This window comes from Mesocricetus auratus, unplaced genomic scaffold (genome assembly GCF_017639785.1).
Source record: "Mesocricetus auratus isolate SY011 unplaced genomic scaffold, BCM_Maur_2.0 Super-Scaffold_100023, whole genome shotgun sequence".
Lineage (NCBI taxonomy): Eukaryota > Metazoa > Chordata > Mammalia > Rodentia > Cricetidae > Mesocricetus > Mesocricetus auratus.
The window spans coordinates 17,557,560-17,578,674 of record NW_024429204.1 but is presented as its reverse complement, the minus strand read 5'-3'; the positions used below and the strand labels follow the sequence as shown (position 1 = coordinate 17,578,674).

At 37.5% G+C, this 21,115-nt stretch overlaps 1 protein-coding gene across 1 annotated transcript in view; it reads left to right on the top strand.

Moving 5' to 3' along the window:
* LOC110343279 (putative ankyrin repeat domain-containing protein 19) overlaps positions 1 to 21,115 on the top strand; it is a 37,016-nt gene that overhangs the window by 6,853 nt on the left and 9,048 nt on the right. The window contains exons 5-9 of the mRNA XM_040730319.1: positions 4,650 to 4,756; positions 5,579 to 5,716; positions 7,770 to 7,831; positions 7,917 to 7,927; positions 20,449 to 20,536. Coding sequence (XP_040586253.1) covers positions 4,650 to 4,756; positions 5,579 to 5,716; positions 7,770 to 7,831; positions 7,917 to 7,927; positions 20,449 to 20,536 — 406 coding nt within the window. The remainder of the gene's footprint in view (positions 1 to 4,649; positions 4,757 to 5,578; positions 5,717 to 7,769; positions 7,832 to 7,916; positions 7,928 to 20,448; positions 20,537 to 21,115) is intronic.

Sequence of the window (21,115 nt, the reverse complement as noted above, 5' to 3'; positions counted from 1 at the left end):
TCTGATGTGTGCTGTCCATATATTACCATCCACTGGAGCTTGTTGAGGCCATCCAGGCCACACCTTTAAATGAAAATGATTCTCCTCTCCCAGCAGTTACCAACTGTCACCAAGACCTCAGCTAAGAGCAGAAATTCATGGGGAATCCTGTTTGCATAATGAAATTTTCTATCACTTGAGCTTCCATAGTTCTTGAGAAGGGTCTCACAGTGACTATGACATCATATGAATATCTACACATTTGTGCCCAGGAGACACTGTTTCTTCTAAGTCATTCATTTTCGCTGGCCCTTACAGTCTTCACCCTGATCTTCTACAGTGACCCAGAGATTTGACAGGAGGGTTGTACAAAGAGGAAGGAATATGGGTAGGTAGACTAGAGAGTGCATTTGGAAAGTAGCCAAGAAAATGGGGTGAATATATTCAAATTGCATTAAGCAGAACTCTCAAAAATGGTTTCTCACAGGGGAAAACAAATGTTGACTTATTGAAAGATGTATTAGAGAATATAGCTTTCTTATAAGGAGTCACAGCAAGTACTTGCAAAAATAGCTATTGTGCCGAGAGGTTTATTTGGGTTACAATTCCAGTTTGCTATATATTACTGGGAAAAGCACAGGTTCAGGATCTAGAGACAGCTCTGCATAGGTCGTCTGTCCTGAAGAGAGGGACAAATGAATGAGCTGAGGCAGCTAGTTAGCTTGGTACCCCCATCTCTCTAAAATCTAGCACACTCATGTTCACAAATCGGGCAATGGTGCCACCTACTACTGCCTGGGTTCAGTTTATCACTTAGCCATCAAGACAACTTCCCACAGGCAGGTCTGTGAATCAAACTGAGGTAGACAATTCCTTAAAGGAAGCTCTCTTCCTAGGCCTCACTGGTTGGGTTCTCTGGCAATTAAAAATAATAAACATTATGATTTACTACATTTGGGAATTCATAGTAGTCACTTTTCTCATTAAGGTTAAAAGATTAATGGTAGAAGCAGCATAAGCCAGAAATGGTTTGCTCCAATTCAGAAGAAGTCTTGTCTTGGCTGAGAATGCATAGCAGCTGGATATAACTTAGTCTGTGGTATCAGGAACTTGTAATGCTTCCTCTTCATATGTTCACAGAGTCAATCAGTGGTCTCTTGAGAAACTCAGAATAGGTGTGCCCCTAAAGTACCTACATACCAATATCTCACTCCCAAAGGACCCATATCCAAAGTTTCAATAACTACCAAAAAGACTCAGTAGCTGTGCCAGGATATAAATCACTTGAACCCTTGGGTGATGTTTCACCTTCAAACTGCTGCTGTGGACTGAATTTTGCAACTAAAACATGGTGGATTTCACTATCTGCACTTGTTTTGCTCACATCCATAGGTAAGCATGTAACAAAGGTTAAACTTATAAAACAAACCAAAATGTATGGAAAATGTGGTCCATTCCTTCACTCATTCTCTTCCATGAATGCAGTGCTCACTCAACCTCCAGGAGAATTTTAGAAACCTGGCTTCATCCTGACTGTAAGAAGTCAACTCCTTTCTTGTTTAGCCCCTTTGATGGAATGGTTCCCTGCACGAGGCACTTCCAGCATTTAAGTGTGTTCTATTTCCAAACAAACCAGAGCAGTATTTTCCAATTTCACCTGCTTTGCCTTTATGTGGTTTATTCTGCTAGTCTTGTTTCTTGGTAATTTTGATATATACGTAGGATGTTTGAAGTCTCATTTTTCTCCCTTGGCAGTTGTCAGAGCACCGTCAGATTCTATGGGAGCTAGTCCTCTCTAAAAATTCTTGGGTTAGTTCCAAGTTTATTCCCTCCAATCCTTTCTAAAAAGGATGTAGTGTCTTTTGTAGCAAGATTACTGAAGTGACTGGAAGAAACCAGGACCAGTGGCAATCAATAGCTTGCATTGTTTGGGTATAACTTCAGGGAAGTTTTTCCTTGCCTGGCACTAGTCAGTTTGTTAGTTGTGGAGTTGGGGAAGGCTTTTTGACCCTTTGGGGCATCGCTCCATGTAAACTAGATTAAATCATTTTAATGTAATCAATGATAATCCTAACACTAGTATATACTTGCAATATGGATTTATTTAGCTAAGGTTTTAGTATGTAGCCCAGATTTATCTAGATTCTCCTTCAAAACCCTTCGGTGCTTAATAGAATAGTAAGTGTGACTTCATTTCTGAATCATCTAATGTTTGAAATGCTTTTAAGTTATTGGTTCATTTTGTCTACTGTTTAAGTTGTTTTCTAAGCACAATATAAATGGGAAATAAAGCATTTCTCATGACTAAAATCCCCTTTACACTGATCTGGGTACACTAGCTTAAGAACAGTACAGTCACTTAGTAACATGGACTTAGATGCAAGGATGTTTAAAATTCAGCAAGTACAGAGTGTAACAGAATTCTATCCCTGGGGACCATACAGAGACCAAAGGTCCATGAGAGACTATCCGCAAGTGGGACATCTACAATCTAACACACACATTGTAGGTTCAGGTGACCTTGAGAAAGTGGGCTCTAAAAATTCCCTGGAGATCCAACTAACAATCCAAGCAATGGTGGAGAGGCTACCTTAAATGCTCTCCCCTATAATGAGAATGACGACTACCTTAAATGCCATCATAGAGCCTTCATCAAGTAGCTGCTGGAAGCAGAAGCAGAGATTCACAGCTAAGCACTGAGCCCAACTCCTGGAATCCAGGTGTGGGAGTGATGAGCAAAGGAGTCAAGACCAGTCCTGGGAGAAGCAAGAGAACCAGCTGACATGACCAAGTGGGGCTCACGGACTGCAGACTGACAGCTGGGGAACCTGCATAAGATCAAACTTGGGACCATGTCAGTTGGGTGGATTGGGAAATCTATGGGGCCACTGGCAGTGGAACCATTATTCATCCTTAGTGAATGAAGGGACTTTGATATCCCATTCCCTATGGAGGTATACTCTCTCAGCCTAGCTACGTGGGGGAGGACCTAGGTCCTTCTCCAAATTATAGGACAGACCTTGATGATCCCCAATGAGAGGCCACGTCCTCCCTGAGGAATGGATGGGGGTGGGATGGGGAGATAGTGGGGGGAATGGGAGAAGAGCAGGGAAAGAGAACAGATTGCTATGGGAAATATGAGTGTTTTTAATTTAATTAGAATTAATTTAAGAACTCAGATGTCTAGTGGTCAGAATGACTTTTGCAAGATAATGTCTTCTCATATGAAAAGATATTGCATCTATGACGTCTCAATAATTCGGTTGCCTAAACAAGACCTGTACGATGAAAGCACAAGTTGACAGGCGAACACTGATGGGGGAAACATCAAAAGGAAGAGTTGCTACCTATCAAAGATTATGGAGAGAAGAATTAAATTATCTTCAGGGTAATCTCCAAATTACCCAATGTGTTTTCCAACCTTTATGTCCAGCCTTAATCACACACACACACACACACACACACACACACACACACACACACACACACACACACACACAAAGAGAGATAGGGAGAGTAAATGAGAGACAGGACATGCAGAAATTCACAGACTTGCAAATAAATGAAATTAGTAGTTTTTCCATGTATACATATGTGTGACTGTGATAAATAAGATATCCGGGATTGGAGAGGGAATTGGAAAACAGGGAGAGTTGACACTATGAGGGGAACAAACTATGTCTCATATAAGGAATTATCTGACAAATAATTTAAATAAAAAGTCTTTCAAATGATAATACTTGTTTTTTTAAAATACTAAGACTTTTTTCTACTTATAAAAGAACAGAAGCCATCTCAAGTAAGGAATCAAAATAATTTGAGGTCTTGTAAATTTCGAGTTAATTACATGGGTGACCTATTCAGAACAAGACACTGACATTGTTACTCTGGATCTTTCCTCAATATAGAATCAGGTGGGTCCTCAGAAAACTCACACCATTCCAAAATTCTGAGAATTTTGTCTCTTAAACAACTTCTGCTGTTTCTAACATTTGCCCCACAGGAGATTGGCCAAACACTCCTTCACAGATCACCTTTTAAGTCCTGGACAATTCCACTTTTTCTCAATGCTTAATTGAATTTTTCAGTTGGGAAATGGTACATCTGGCACCTAAGTGCCCTTTGAAATGCAGGAGAACTCTTGACACAGAGAAAAATATTTTGTTCATCCATATAACTAGGGATTGAACATCTTGCTGCTGTTTGTTGGTTTTACTCTCTTTAGTTAACAGTAATATTACTTCAAAATACCTCTGAAAAGAACCAGAGATCCATGGGTTTCCCATGAGTTTCAAAATGGAATAGGGGGCACATGACATCTGTAGGCAGGATTGGAGATGGTAACCCTGAGGAACATGAGAATATGCTTAAAGCTGACAAGGAAAAGAGCATCAGGTAAGGGTGGCACACACCTTTAATTGAAACACTCGATAGGAAGAGATAGGCACATGTTTGTGAGTTCGAGGCCAGCATGGTCAAGAGAGCAAGTCCCAAAATAGTCTCCAAAGCTACAGAGAAACACTGTCTCAAAAAAAGAAAGAAAGAAAGAAGGAAAAATTAGGACCATATTGTCAAGCCTATAGTTATCATGTTCACATGGCTTCATATATGATTTTTAGTTTAGCTGTAGAGTATTCAGTATTGTGAATGATGAATCGATATCATTACAGGATGGATTTACCCCTCTGCTGCTAGCACTCCGAGAAAGGAAGCTCCACATTGCAGAATATCTAATCACGCATGGGGCAAATATTCATGCATGTGATAATTATAGAAGGTACTGTATTTTGATTTTTTAAACACTACTTAACTGTGAATATAGTCCAGAATAGTAAAAAAACGACTCATTTCAAAATATTATGGGAGCTACTAGAAAATGTCAATAAAACATCAGTTACTTATCTGAAAAATATGTAGCCCATAAATGATCATATTGAAGAATGATATATCCTTAGGTTCATATTCCCTATGATGAGAGGTTTTGTTATTTAGATTTTTATTCTGACTGATATATGATGGTCTATGAGCTGATAGAGATTACATTAGTTACACATTTATACTGTCAGTTCTAAATTTTTCAAATTAGATATCATACAACCTTGTGATCAACCTTTAAATTCCAAATAGTTTTTGGTGGCGTGCAGACATGAATGATGGTTGCAAACTTACTCATGTGGCGTGGTATCAGTATCAGTAATTGAAAACACTCATTTTTTACCATTAAAATTACAGAAAATTTACTCCTATTGTTGTATGCAACTGGCAATTCCCTATTTGACAGTGAATTAGACTAGAAGCGAAATGGTATTCTCCTTCCTATAAATCTTTGTTTATTCCTGGCAAATGGTCTCCACACAGTTATTCACCATAAACAATTAAAATTCCACTTGTGCTATAAAGTACCGAAGTGGGACAGGAAGTTTTCTCCTCCTTTCCTCGTTTCAGCCTTGGACATAGTTTATGAATTTGAAGTCAGTGCTTTCAAGAAGTGTAAATCTGCTTACTTCTTCCTCAATTCTACCCACATAGGCCTTGTAATAACTTGGTAAAATATATTAAATTCACCATTTCAATAATTTAGTTGACTTTATCATTCTAGAACAACACTCATGTATGCAGTTAAATGGGATTCCAAAGAGCTTGTTGACCTCTTATTGAAGAAAGATGTTCAACACTCCGCAAGGGACAAATTTAGATGGAGTGCCCTGATGTATGCAATTGTGGGGAAACGTCAAGTGTAAGTATACAAGTTGATGTGCTAATTGACACTAAATTTAGGCCTGGAATATTTACCAATGTTACATTTTAACCAGGAGTGACTTTGTTATCTAAATTCATTTGTGCCAATATTATATTTTAACAAGGACTGACTTCATCATTTAAGAACATTTGTATGAATGTTACATTTTAACCAGGTTTGACTTCATTATTTAAATACATTTGGAATGGGAGAATTTTAGCCACCTCTACCTGCCCTGGGACAAGCAAAGGGATAGATTGGTCAGGAATAGCAATGGTTACAGGAGACTATCTCAAGGCTGATCTATGCTGGTCCAGTAAATAACACTCAGGGACCTGAATATAGCAGGCATGTGTTTTTAGCAGTGAGCACCATGGCTAAAGTCTCTTTAAGTCTTAAAATCTTTATCTTTTGAGATTCCTACTTGATTTGGTTCATTCCAAGAATCATAGCAATGCATGGCACAGAATTTTAGTTTTGGAGTTAAGTTCTTTGAATCTGAACATTTGTAGTGTAACATAAGATTATGCCACTTATACTCCAAATATTTTATTCATATTACTGCCTGGGTGGCCAACAAGCTAACATGTTCCCTCAGTCCAAGAAAGCAGCAACTTTCACATACATCAGTTATATGTGGCAGACATGAGGAAAAGGTAGGAAGAGATTACTCGTGTGGATTTAATGCGATTATACCTGTCCTTCAGTTGGGTGTTGATGAAAATTGGCAATCAGGTTTCACCTACTCTTTGTGATCTCTGTGTCTTCATCATAACAGTCACAGAGCATGAGCACTGGGTAGTTCACATGCCCATGTGTTTGTGAATTCAAATATTCTTGTGATATAATATACCATGGTCAGTCGCTTGAGACTCAAGATTTCGCCAAAGCCGTTGTTAGGCATCTGAACATTATCATGCATTCATCAATTCCTGTATCCTGGAAGAACATCACAGCATGTTACTTTGGAGGAGTCCCTCCTTTCTTACATCAAATGGGTTTGTGGATATACTAGTCATCACCTGGATCCAAACACTTGCAGAAAGAATGCAGAGATGCTTTTTCTTGTTCCTAAAAATCTATAGAAGGGTTCCTTGACATCATTCTCTGTAGCACAATCTGTGTCTGTGACAGATCTCTAGCACCTTTCATAGGGAATGTGGCAGGAAGTGATTGGCCCACCAAGTACCTTTTCCATATTATGGAACATTTTCTCAACGCTGGAGTCTGTCTTTCAAGAGTTCAGGATATTTGCCACCTCCTCCTAAGAGTGTATACACTGAGAATAATTCTCTGAATCTAAATTATATTAACTGTATTTATTAGCTAAATGCCACCATAGCACATGAGTATACCTACTGCATGTATTAAAGATGATTTATTTCTTCTTTGTAAGTTGGTGGAAAGCATGACTTCCAGGTTGATTATGACAAAAATCAGAGCTGTGTTTCCTTCCTTCTTGGCTAAAGGAAGACCAGGAATAGACCATACTATGTCTTTGTTCTCAGATTGTGGTTGTTCTTTAGTTTAGTAATACTAACTTCTGAATTCAGCAGCTTTTGATAATAGACCCATTCAAGAGTTATACACTGGTTTTCATTCAGGATTCCACTCAGATGAAGAATGAAAAGAAAATTAGATACTAACACTACTATTTCTGTGCCTGTTTTGGGTGATGGAATTTTCACAGCAACCTGGTAAACTAAAGTAGTATAATCCCAAGTTTTGGAAGCCGAAGATGGAGCATCAGGAAACACTTTCACAGAACAAGCAGACTTTGTACTCCTTCCAATATCAGGGCACTTTCAATCAAGTCAAGATAATCCTGTCAAGATAATCTAGATGGTTTGAACTGTATTTGTTCTTTTCCACTAAATTGAGAAAGTTTGTAAAATCTTTTAGAGCTCATCAGTTTGAAGAGTATGTCAGAATGACCTGACAGAATCTCTCATAATTTTTGAAATACTCCTGAGTATTTATATATTCATAAATAGTTTCCTGTCAGTATTGAAATAGTAACTTTTTCTATGACCATTTTGGTACTTGGCAGAAAGACGGCTATTGTGAACCATGTGAACTCAGTCCTGTCAAGAAAACAGAATACATTCTCAGGTAAGTCTTTTTGTAGTTCCTTCCCTGTAGTTCTTCCTTAGATTTAAAGTGTTTGCTTCAGGAATTTTTAATTGTCTGCAATTAGATATTATTCAGGTATATGCCCAAGAGTGGTACAGCTGGGTCTTGAGGTAGATTTTTAACCAGCTTCCTGACTAATGGCCAAACAGCTCTCTTTAATGGCTCTGTAAGATTGTATTTTCATCAGACCCTACATCCTCAAAGAGGAGATTTTTAACAATGAATTTTAACTATGGTATAATCACTTCACTACCCCCTTCCGTTCCACTCCTTGAGTTCTTCTAGGCAGTTTGAAAAACCAAGTGGGTATTGAAGTCTGAAGTACCAAAGAAATAATTCTATGAAACTGGGTGTTATAAAAAGTTCATCAGTTTTGCACTGGAAATATATACTCTCATATAAAAATATTTTAAGGGAGCATTTTGTGATGAAAAGTCTGCATCTATCCCACCCCAAGCACATATTTTGGTATATTTTATACTTTTTACTCTAAAACTATTAACATATTCTACGTTTCCTTAATTTTTACACTACCCTGTATTGGAATTCATCAATTTATTTATTTTTTATTTTATGTGTGAGTGTTTGCATGCAGGTACAACAGACGTGTACACCATGTTCATGTCTGGTGCTTGTGTCAGTGAGGACATGGTGTTATAGTCTGTGGAACTGGATTCCCAGATGTTTGTCAAATACCACATCGCATACGGGAATTGAACTAGGTCCTCTAAAAGAGCAACAGATGCTTTTGACTTCTGAATCATCTTGTCAGCTACCAACACACATTATACATCTATAAAAACACATTTTATCTCACAGTAATAGTGAATGCATAGCTCTAAGTGAACATGATTGCTTTGGTATACATACCACAGAAACAACGACTTGTATGAGTAAAACCAGACACAATATTAAATCAATTCATGACTTCCTTTCCTAAGTATGGTTTCTATAGGAATGTTTTCTATATGTTTTAACTAAAGTATAATTAGATCACTTTCCCACTTCCCTTTCTTCCCTCCAGCACTCCCCATGCTGGAACTTCTTCCATGTCCCTTCAAGACTCAAGCTCATAATCTTGTCTTCCCTTACAATGATTGTTAAAAGCCTGCACACAGTCACACACACACACACACACACACACACACACACACACGCATGCATGCATGCACATATGCACGCACGCACGCACACCCACATATAACCAAAGTGTGCTAAGTTCAGTTTTATTGTTTGTGTTTACTTAGTTTCAGTGCTGACTCCAAATTTTGGACAAGCAATTAACGGTTCCTACCTGAGAGAGACTCATTCTCCCTACCTCAGCAGTCACTAGTTTTCTTCAGTTCCTTGTTCAGGATCATGACCCTCTGAGATCCCTCTCCCACGTCTCCCCAAGGAAGTCTATTGGTGTTGTCCTTGTTCAGATCTTGTTTATTCCCCGTGTCTGGAAGAGACTGTTTCACAGCCGATTTCCTAATACTTATACTTTTTCCATTTGCCTCTTCTGTGATGTTCCTGAATACATAGATGCTAGAGTTGAGATACAGATGTAGCCACTGGGACCAGGATCTCTACACCCTGTTGATCTCTGCTTGATGTCCACTGATACATTCTGGTGATGGTCTGTTAGTATACAGAGAAACTTCTTCTAATGGGTCTGTGGATCATATTTATCTTCTTAGAAAAACAACTCTCAGATCTTTTTTGTCCTTTGTACTGTTTTTGTGGTTCTATTTAATTCATTTCCACTTTAATTTTTATTATTCCTTGCCATCCACTGTTTGGGGGCTTGGTCGATTCATTTTTCTAGATTCTAGAGTTGCATCATTAGGTCATTTATTTGTGCATATGCATACTGGAGCTTTGTTTACTGTCAATTTTAACTTTAATACTCATCGATGTAATATTATACATGGCATTGTTTCAATTTTCTGAATTTCATGAGCCTTCTTTTGTCTCCAGGTATAGACTCCACTTAAGAGGATCCTCTATGTGCTGCTGAGTGGAATTTATGTTCTGTAGTTTTGGGGTGGAATATTATCTTATTTATGGGTTTGATCCATCAGATGAAGATATCATTTAACTCTGAGGTTTTATGGTCATATTTTCTCTATAAGAAACACCTTTGGAAAAATTGTTGTGTGAAACCATATGTCATTATTGGGTCTGTGTTGATCTGTGCCTTTAATACCATTAGGGTTTTTTCTTACAAATTTGAATGTGCCAATAATTTCTGTATATATATATATTCATAAATGTGTGTATGTATGTATGTGTATATATCTATGTGTACATGTTTAATAGTCTAATATTTATTGATTGACCCTTTAATTAGTATGAAATGCACATTTGTCTCTTCTGCTTCATTTTCGTTTGTCAACTATTTTTCAGGTATTAGGACAGCAATATGCTTGCTTCCTGATATTTTTTTCTTAGAATATATTTTCTCCTTATTCATTGTAAGATGGTGCCTGACTTTAAAACTGAAATGAGTTTTTTGTAGAAAATAGTTGGATTTTTTCTTAATTCATTTAGGTACCCTTTGCCTTTTAATTGGATTGTTGAGTTCATTAATATTTGGATACATTTTGAAAGGTTTGCCTGGTTTTTAATTGTTTATTTTCTTGTTGTTATGTTGTTAGATGTACTCTGCATTTCCTTAAGCTATAGCTTTATTTTTCTTCTAAATTTTTTCATCCTATACCTATTCCTCCCCTCACTTAGAAGGATTCCTTTCAGTATTTTGTTTATAACTTTGTATTTGATATGACTGTTTCATGTTGCTTGTATCATGGAAAGTGTTGCATTCTCCTTCAGCTGTGGCAGACATTTTCACTGGGCACATGAGTACTAGTTGCCACCCAATGTCTTTTAGTATTTGATGTTCATTGCTTCAGGCTCTTGAGCGCTTCATTTGATAAGTCAGCTATTGCTCAGTAAAGAGTTCGATATGATTTGTATGCTTTCTTTTCTTGTAGCTGTCAATATTTCTCCCAATTTGTGTATTTGGTGGTTTACATATCATGTGTGTAATGTGTATTTTTCCTGCCAGCTTGGACCTAGAGCCACATCAACCTCAAATAACACCGAGAGACACTATTAGTTACAATGCTGTCAGCCAATGTCTGGGGCTTATGACTGGCTAGTTCTGTCTTAAGTATTAACCCATGACTAGTTATATATATATATATATATATATGTATGTATGTATGTATGTATGTATGTATGTGTGTGTGTGTTTGTGTGTATGTGTGTGTGTTTCTATAAGGTCTTATCCTACCTAGGATGCCAGCCTCCTGATTCCTCTCTTCCCAGGATCACATGGAGACTCTCTACTCTTGACTACATTTCCCAGGCTCCTCCTCAACTCCTAGTCCCCTATTGTGCTTCCCTATTATCCAACAGCACATTATTTATCAGCCAGTAAGACAAACATATACACATAAGGACTTCCCCCATCACATGTGCTTTGTAGCTTTCTTTTCTGATCATCTCTGGTTGGGGTTATTTTTGATTCTTGTATCCCTTTGTGTATATCTTTACTGTGGTTAAGTTCAAGGGCAACAACAACAGCAACTGAGTTTCTACCTTATTGCACTCTAGAAAAGAATGAGAAATACAGCTGTACCTAAAAGAGCTCATTTCAACCTAAAGCCAGAGGAGATCCGGGAGGGTGGGCAGCATCTGTTTCACCAGACCTCTCTTTTCTGATAAATTGTACTTCTGTATGAGAAACAAAGTCCTGATAGGTTTCCATTACTTAAGGGGAGATTGAAAGCACAATGATCATTGACTCAGGTTCTCTCTGATAGGTTCTTTCATGCCTACATGAGGAAATGCAGCCATGGATCTGGAGATTTGTTGTGTCATAAAATATGTTTATACTGTCTTCAGATAGAACTTAGTACCATTATTCCAGAACATTCCTCTCTTCGCTATTTATTTGTGATAGGCTATGGTCCTATTTGCATTAGTTGAAAATGGTGTCACTGTACATTGTTACCTACTTTGAAGTATCAAATGCTAATAATTTCTTTCATTCTTTTCTTGGATGAATTCAAAGGAGGAGGAGATTTCTTGATGCATTTGTTATATTTCAGTACCATACCTACTATTTACACTAGAAGCTTCTTCTTGTATAAATATTATATTTTACAGAGTAATATCTACTGAAATATGTTTTATTATTGATGCAATTTTAGGACATCAGACTGAAGACATCCTTTCCTCAGGGTAAGAATTTAAAGACTTTGAACATGAATGTTAACTTATAATTTGAACCAGGGGAAAGAAACTAGTGTTTGTTGACTGTCCAATTCTTTACTAGATTCCATCTGATTCATTCAATGTACATGAGGTGTTAATATAGTTATATGTCTTAAAGCATGTATATGCATGTGTTTGGTGTCCTACTTCTTTAGCAGAAGTCTTCCAGAGAGTTTGATTACTTCCATGAATGCCAGCTCGTGACAGTACTGTCAGGCTGTGCATTCTCTTGCTCCTCTGACTTCATTGAGATGGTCCCATGCAGAAAGCTAGGTTTTTGTTAAGTCTTTGTTTTCCCATGACAGTAAGCGTCTTGGATTTTTCTGTACATTTATTTTTCTTCATGTTTATTCAGGTTTAATTTAAATTTTTGTCTGTTAAGTATTGCTTCTTCTTTTACTAGAGAATCTCACCCAGATCTTAACATTTTTGTGTTTTCTAGGAAACTTGAAAACAAATAAAAATACCTTGAGCACAGGAACTTAGATGCAACATTTTACATAAAGAGTTCTGATGGAGACCCCAAAGCTAAAAAAAATAGTATTCTGTGAGGTGGAAACACAAATAGCCAAGTTTAGATTCACATGTGCTCTTTCACTGCAAGACCAGTCTTTGCTGACCTGTATGGAAATATGGGAGTGGGTTAAGTGCTCCAAGTTAAAGAATACCAGGATGGCATTAGAAAGTAAGCCTAGTGTTGCACAATTTGAATGCCTTTCACTGGGGAAGTGCCATTCCAAAAGGAGCATCATGGATGTAAATGGGACTAAGAATTTGACCTCATGATGAGTTTTTCAAAACAATAAAGTTGCTTACATAGGACACAGGATATTGAAAATCATCTAGGACTGGATAGTTTTGAAAGTAATGTGGAAACTGAAGCCTTTTGTGTTTAATTGATAGAAGTGATTCCTATCCAGGTCCTTTTGTGCTTAATTGATAGAAGTGACTCCTATCCAGGTCCTTCTGCAGCAACTTTCTTGAGCCACACGAGTCTGTATAGAAAAGAGGAATGTGACGTTACAGAGGGTTGGCTTGAGCAAGTTCAGTACCAAGGACTGGAAGGAGCTGAATGGAAAATATCTATGATCATGGGCAGCTGCTTCCTTTCCTTGACCTTTGCCAAAATCATGTGCATCATTTCCAGATTAGAATATGTAGCACCACAATCATAGAATTTAGTAACATGTCTAGGCTTGGGATATGTGCTGCTGATCCTCCCTTTAGTGGATTTGTCTGCACTAGGGAATTAGCTGCCTTTCAGATTGCTTGAGCCTATACTTCCAGGAATCTGCACCTTCCCAGGATGAATATATAGTAGCTGGAGAGCATCAGTGAAGACCCCAGAAGAGCGAACAAGGAGTGGTGTCCTGTAGAAGGAAAACATCCAGAGAATGTAAAGGGAAACAGAGGCAAAAGTCCAAGAGATCAGTTGTTTCAGAGTCTCTGCTATCAAGCGAGCACATATGAAGGTTTTTAAGTGCTTGGTGGGTTTTGAATAAACCTGCCCCACGTAGTAAGCACAGCAGAGTAATTTACATGGCAATGTTTGAAGTTCCCGAAAAGAGTGTTCCTAGCCTCAGTGTGCACATTTGTTCCTTACCTATAACTTCAGTGTTCAAGGATTTCGTATGTATTTCATGATTTCAGTAGCTGTTTTACAATGAATGAATGTAATGGTGTCTTATAAATGATTATTTTCTATGATGAGGAATGAAGGTTGCCATTTATTAGTAATACAGCCTCGTGCTTTATTAATAGACTAGATTGAGGACATGTTATGTTTTTCTTTATTTGGACTGTTATTTTTTATTTAAATTAATGCTGAAACAGTATGTGAGCAATGGATTGTAATGTGTGTGCAATCATCAGGACAGACCATTTTCAAAACAGTGATTTTCATGTTCCACACTATATTGACTGAGACAATTTGATGTGGAACTATGTGTTAATGTTTCTTGACAAGTGCACAGACTACGAGAAATGAAGGCAGAAAGTCATACTTGAACAGAGATTATGCACCAAATGTCTGCTAATAATCAAAACTCCATCTGATCTTCAAATAACTAAAGAATCTGAACAAATTTCTTTGACCACTACTCACCTATTTTGTTGTGTGCTTGCTTGAAAAGGCAAAACTTCAACTGTAAGTCACCAATTTCTGTGGGAATCGAGGACAAACTTTATTGTGAAACTCAGGTAAGCAGTGCATTTTTGAGATTAGTACTTGAGCTGAATTTCTTCTCTGTGGAGTTTAAAAGTTAGAATATATCAGTTATCAAATAGTCATCACTTTAGATGAATAATTGGCTGGCATTTTTTAAATAAAATTATGGCAGAATTAATGTATTGAGTGTGAGAACCGCCAAAACATATTTTAAGGTCATGAAAGGCAAAAGTGAGGTAAGAAATAAGTACTCATAGCGGGGGGAATTTGGAATTTGGGGATATTTGGATGAATAAACAATACTGGTTTTATATTATATTACTTATAAGGTGAATTTCTTAATTTTCAGGCTTCTCTAAATGTGTAGACTAGCCTATTCATTGTGGTACTTAAGGTATATCATCAATAGCTTACATTTCAAAATCATGTATCAAAAGTATAGCAATTAACATTATTTTTTTAAAGTTCCTTTAAAAATCCTTTTGTTTTTGATAATAAATAACTTCCCATGTCTTTACCCTTTATTTAGAAAAATATCATTTAATGTCATTAAAACTAAGAATTTCAATATCTTTCTCTCAAAATTAGTATAATGATAGCTTTTCATTATTTGTTCTGATGGTGTATTGGGGCAGGCCTTACGGCACACACTCTTTATCCTAAAATTCAGATGACTGGGACAGGTTGAACTTTCCATGAGTTCAAGGACAGCCTTGTTATAATGAGTTCCATCTCAGGCTTGCAGTGGGTATATGATGAGGTACCAAAAGAATGCTTTAAAGCTCTTCATATACTTATAAATGTTTTCACTTCTTCCAGTAAGGAACAAGCGTTTCCCTTTTCTTGTATCTGCCCCTGCTGAGCTGTCGTTTGTTTTATTGATCTTGGCCACTGTTTCCTATGGAATATGAAATCTCAAAGTGGCTTTGATTTACATCTCCTTTTTAACTGAGTTTGTTGACCATTGCTTTAGGTGTTTGTCAGGCGTTCGTTTGTGTTCCATCGTTTGAGAACTCTCTGCTTAGTTATGTATTCTGTTTTTTAAATGTGTTGATATTTTGGTATTCAGTTTATTAGCTCTTTGTGGGTTAGAGGGTAGTCCCATACAAGATGTACAATTGTCAATGGTCTATCCATTCTCCATTCTGCCTCTTTGTTTACATGATGCTGTCCTTTGCTGTACAGAAATATTGTGGCTTCATGAGGTTGTATTTGCTAGGTTTTGGTTCTGTTGCCTCTGTTACTGGTTTCTGGTTTAAAAAGTCGTTGCCTGTAACAATGAGTTCAAGCCTTTTTTGGTATTGTCTTCCATCTGAATAAGTATGGTCTTACATCGAAGTCCTTGAAATATTTGGAGTTGAAGTGTATGCAGGGTCATAATAATTTCTAAGTGCAGCCATCCAGTTTGATATGAACAACTTATTGAAGATGCTGTAGTCACATAGATTCTTCAAACACCACAAGCTATGAACAAGGCCATTGGCCACACTCCACAACCTAAGAGGAAGGCCCTATTGCTTTTGAAACCACTTATTAATTCATCAAACATAGAAGAGTCGTATTGTGACCAAACTAGAGACCTCACATATGCCATCTAATGTTCATGAGCTGAAAAGTACACTTCAACCTACCCTGTGACCTACAACAGTGACCTGCCTGCAAGATATGCTGGCCCCATAGTAACACAGATTTTATGGGTGTAAGGAATCACCTTTTGATTGGATCTAAGGACTGCAGGAGATGGAATACAAACCTGATACTGTTAAAGAGACCAAGAATGTATAAACTATGGGCAAATCTAACACTGTTGTGCTAAAGGAATATAGGAAGTGACTGAGGCCCAAAGACATGTCACTAGAACTATAGATCAGTGCTTTTCCCATTCCTTATCAGAGAACTTTTCTCTTGCAGTAGTAGGAAATGAGCACAGAGGCCAACAACTGGTCCATGTACAGAGAGTGAGAGACTTTGGAGCACCTAGTCATGAATTTGGTGTCTTCTGCCAACCTGCCCCTTCAAGGCTCCAGTTTTATGCAGAAAGGGAAGTACAATGAGTAGAAGATCCAGTCGTTTTGGATAAGGTCAAGGAAACAGTGTCTCCCAGGAACAACAGGACCAAGACCAATGCTCATATGAGCTCAGAGACTGTGTCAGTACACAGATGATCTGCAGAGTTTCTAATCAGACAAGGCCCCAGCACTGAGAGGTGGTAGAGGACACAGACTACTACTCATAACCAGGACACTCTTTGTATATGATAGCAGTGGGCAACAGAAAAATCACTTTTCCATTTGGAGAACTCTGGGTATAACAACGACCCTCCAGGGTAGACACTATGAACAGGAGTAGTTGGTCAACACAAAGTAAACAATTTTGTGGTGGTTTGGGGGGGCTGTTGTCCTATTGGTTGTGAGTGTGTATCTTCAGTTTTGGGGTAGATTTACAAGAGAATGTTTAAAAACTTGGGTGGATAGGATATAGGGAAGAATCTAGGAGGCTTTGGGTTGGGAATGTATGATACAAATATAGTGTACATGTAAACTTATAAAATGGAAAAAATAAGCATTTTCAACTAACGTTGCTGGCATAACTGGATCCTGACATGTAGAACACTGCAGATAGATCCATATCTATTACCATGTACAAACTTAAGTCCAAATGGATCAAAGACCTCAACATAAATCCAGCCACACTAAAACTCCTAGAAAAGAAAGTGGGAGTGGTTACCTTTGAACAAATTGGTACACTAGACTACTTCCTGAACATAACACAATAGCAGAGACACTGAGTTCGACAATTAATAAATCCGTCCTCCTGACACTGAGAAGCTTCTGTAAGGTAAAGGACACAGTCAGCAAGACAAAACGGCAGTCCACAGAATGGGATAAGATCTTCAGCAACCCCACATCTGACAGAGCTGATTTCCAAATACACAAAGAATTCAGGAAGCTAGTCACCAAAACACCAAATAATCAAATTAAAGTGTGCAGTACAGAACTAGAGAATTCTCAATAGAGGAATCTAAAATGGCTGGAAGACACTCAAGAAATTGCTTAACATCCTTAGCCTCCAGGGAAATGCAAATCAAAACAACTCTGAGATAACATCTCATAGCTGTCAGAATGACTAAACTTAAAAACACTGACAGTTTATGCTGGAGATGATGTGGATAAAGGGGAACACTCCTCCTTTGCTGGTGGGAGTGCAACCTTCTGCAGCTGCTTTGTAAATTGTTACGGTAGTTTCTCAGGAAAATTGGAATCAGTCTACTTCAAGATCCAGCAGTTCCAATCTTCAGCATTTACCCAAAGGGTGCAAATTCATACAAACAGAACATTTTGTTCAACTATGTTCCTATCAGCATTATTTGTAATAGCCAGAACCTGGAAGCAACCTGGATGCCCCTCAGCTGAAGAATGGATAAAGAAAAGGTGGTACATAGACACAATGGAGTACTATTCAGTGGGGGAAAACACAATGAAATCTTGAAATTTGCAGGCAAATAGATGGAACCATTCTGAATGAGGTAACCCCAGCCACAGAAATACAAAAGTGGTATGTACTCATTCATAAATGGACATTAGACATAGAGCAAAAGATTGCTAACCTACCATCCACACATCCAGAGAAGCTAATAAACAAGGGAGACACTAAGAGAGACATATATAATCCCCCGAAGAGGGGAAAATAGACAAGAGCTCCAGAATAAATTGGGAGCGCAGGTGAGTAGTGTGGGGCAAGGTAGGAAGGAGGAACAGGAGGAGAGAAGAGGAAGAGGGAGGAGAACATGAAGGATCAGGAACATTGAGTTGAGGGATGAATAGAGGAGAGAAAGAAAAGAGATACCTTAATAGAGGGAGCCATTATAGCTTTAAAGAGAAATCAGGCACTAGGGATATATTCAAAATTCTACAAGGATTACTCCCAACTAAGAGTCTGGGCAATAGGGGAGGAGCTACCTTAAATGGCCTTCCCCTATAATGAGACAGATGACTACTTTAAATGCCATCCTAGAACCTTCATCCAGTACCTGTTGGAAGCAGAAGCAGAGGTCCACAGCTAAGCACTGAGCCCAACTCCTTGAACTCAGTTGTAGAGAGGGAAGAGTGATGAACAATGTGGTCAAGACCGTTCTAGGGAAACCCACAGAACCGGCTGACCAGAGGAAATGGGAGCTCATGGACCCCAGCCAGGGAGCTGGGAAACCAGCATAGGACCGAACCAGGGACACTGAGCTTGGATGACAGTTAGGAGGCCAGGGCAGTTTATGGGGCCTCTTGCAGTGGAACCAGTATTTATTCCTAATGCATGAATGGACTTTGGTAGCCTATTCCATCATGGAAAGATACTCTCTAAGCCTAAATAAAAAGGGGAGTGCCTAGGCTCTGCCCCAAATAATGCGACAGACTTTGATGGTTCCCCATGGAAGAACTCACTCTCCTTGGGGAGTGGATTGACAGTGTATGAAAAAGGGAGGAGAGGAGAGTTGAGTTCCTTGTTGGTATGGGAGGATGGGAGGGATAGTGAACTGGGATTGATATGTAAACTTAGATTGTTTCTAATTTAAATTAAAAAGATTAAATTAAATTTATTAAGTTAACAACAGAAAATATATGAAAAATTATTTACAATAAAAATTTTTAAAAAGTAAAATATCAAAAGCAGAGGAAATATTTCTTTATGCATTTGAGTTATACATGTTTTTCACCAATTATAGCCGGTTCTAGAAGGAGCCCTTGATAATTTATGATTAATGTAAAATTTCAATTTCATCTTATATTTGCACTCAAAATCTTTAAAAGTAATGTCAAATTCTTTGCATGGATTTTTACATTTCAAGTATTAAAGAAAGTCTACATAAAGGATTCACTGCTCATTTAATGGTCCACAATTACTCTGAGATCCAGGAAGTTAGGTTTCCTTCTTCTGGTCATCCTAGATTCCTTGTGATTATAATTGTGTAGTTTTCCTTCTTTTGATTTTTTTCTATTAAGTCAGCTCTGAGGTTAATAAGTGTAAGGCAAATTCTCAACCACTTAACCACACACCCAGCCCTTCTAGTCTTACTATGATAAACTATACATAAATTATTGAAATTCTAGATACAATTATGGTTTTATTCCTTTCTTCATGCATTTTATGAAGATTGAGACCAGAATGAGTCTTTGAAGAGTTACAAACCCTCCACTGGCATAATGACAATAATGTTTCATGACAGTATCTTTTGAATTAAATCCAACAGTTCATATGACATTAATATGGAGTGATCAAACCTATTGTTATGGTATTTAGAGAAAAGGGAATCTATGTGAATTTTAAATTGTCTTTCCAAGCTCACGCTGATGCTTAAAAAATGGTCAGAATATAATTGTAGAAGGACATCTGCTCTATTATTGCAGATAACAAAAAGGACCTGGAACCTTACAGTCATCAAATAAATGTTCTGATGCTTCCTTTGAAATTGATGCTTGTTATGCACTTATGATGCCCTTTGTCTTTGATGTGGAAGAGTTTATGATTTTATTGAATAATTATATTCTTTATAGAAGCAAAGATTAATTGATTGGTTCTTAATTTTGTACAACTATTTACTTTATCTCTAAAATTTTGTCAAAAGTATTCTTCCTTTGTTTTCTGAATATATTTTCTCTATCTCTAAAATTCCGGCAAAACTGTTTTTGCTTTTGCATCCTTCTTTTCTTAAACAATACTGATTCTAAGATATTTAAGTTTTTCTCCACATTCCATAGTCTGTATTTCATGACCAATTCATATGTCTTATTCTCATACTAAATTGATTTGTCCAAGAATTATTTTTCAAATCAAGATCTTTGTTGTAGCATAGACACTTGGAATTATTACTTAAATATGTTTTTTAAATGTGATTCTGGTTTAATGAGTAATGAAACTTTCATTGTATGTGTTTAGTGCCGTCTTGACGTCTGACAACAACCATTTTTTCTATTTCTGCTTCCAGGCTTGGTTTTTTTTAAATGTGATGATATGAGTGGAACAGATAGATTGTTCAAAAGAGCATGCAAAAAGTTTACATATGACAATATTCTGATTTTAAATATTCTGTTCATTTACATTTAATTGAATTCAAAATAGGGAATTCAGCTATGTTCTCACTATTTTGTTTCATTATTGTTATGAATTTTAGCAAGATATTCCTGAGAATACTCTGGAAAATAGTGCAGATGACTTACCAACAGCTTCCACAGAATATGAAGATATAGAAGCACAGGAAGGTAATGCAGAGGCATAACTTGTGAGATCATTGGACAGAGGTTTGCTTAACACATGGCAACAGATACCTTAGCCGAATAAAATAACCTACTTAATTCATCTCAATTCAAACATAAATAAAAATGCAATGCTAGGCCAGACCAACTTTCATGCAAAGGTTGAAATAAATATGTCAGTAAAAGAGTTGCCTTTGATTTTATTTCATTAAGTTTTTGATAAAATCATGCTTATCTACTGTCTTTATTTATTGCATTTTTACCCTTCCAACTATTCCTCCAACACTTCCTGTGCCAGAGTCCTCCTTAGCCAGTCTGTTTATGACTTCTATAGTATTGGTAAATGTGTGCTTGCCTGCGCGTGTATGTGTGTGTGTGTGTGTGTGTGTGTGTGTGTGTGTATGTGTGTGCATGTGTGTGTATGTTTGTTAGAGTTGCTTATATGCCCACATGTTTAAGACTGACACCAGAAATCATACAGCCTATTATAGAGGTCATCTCTGGAAAATCAACTGATTTGTCTTTAGAAGCCACTGATTGCCTACAGATCTCCATCTAGGAGTTGGGCAGTATGAGATATCCTTC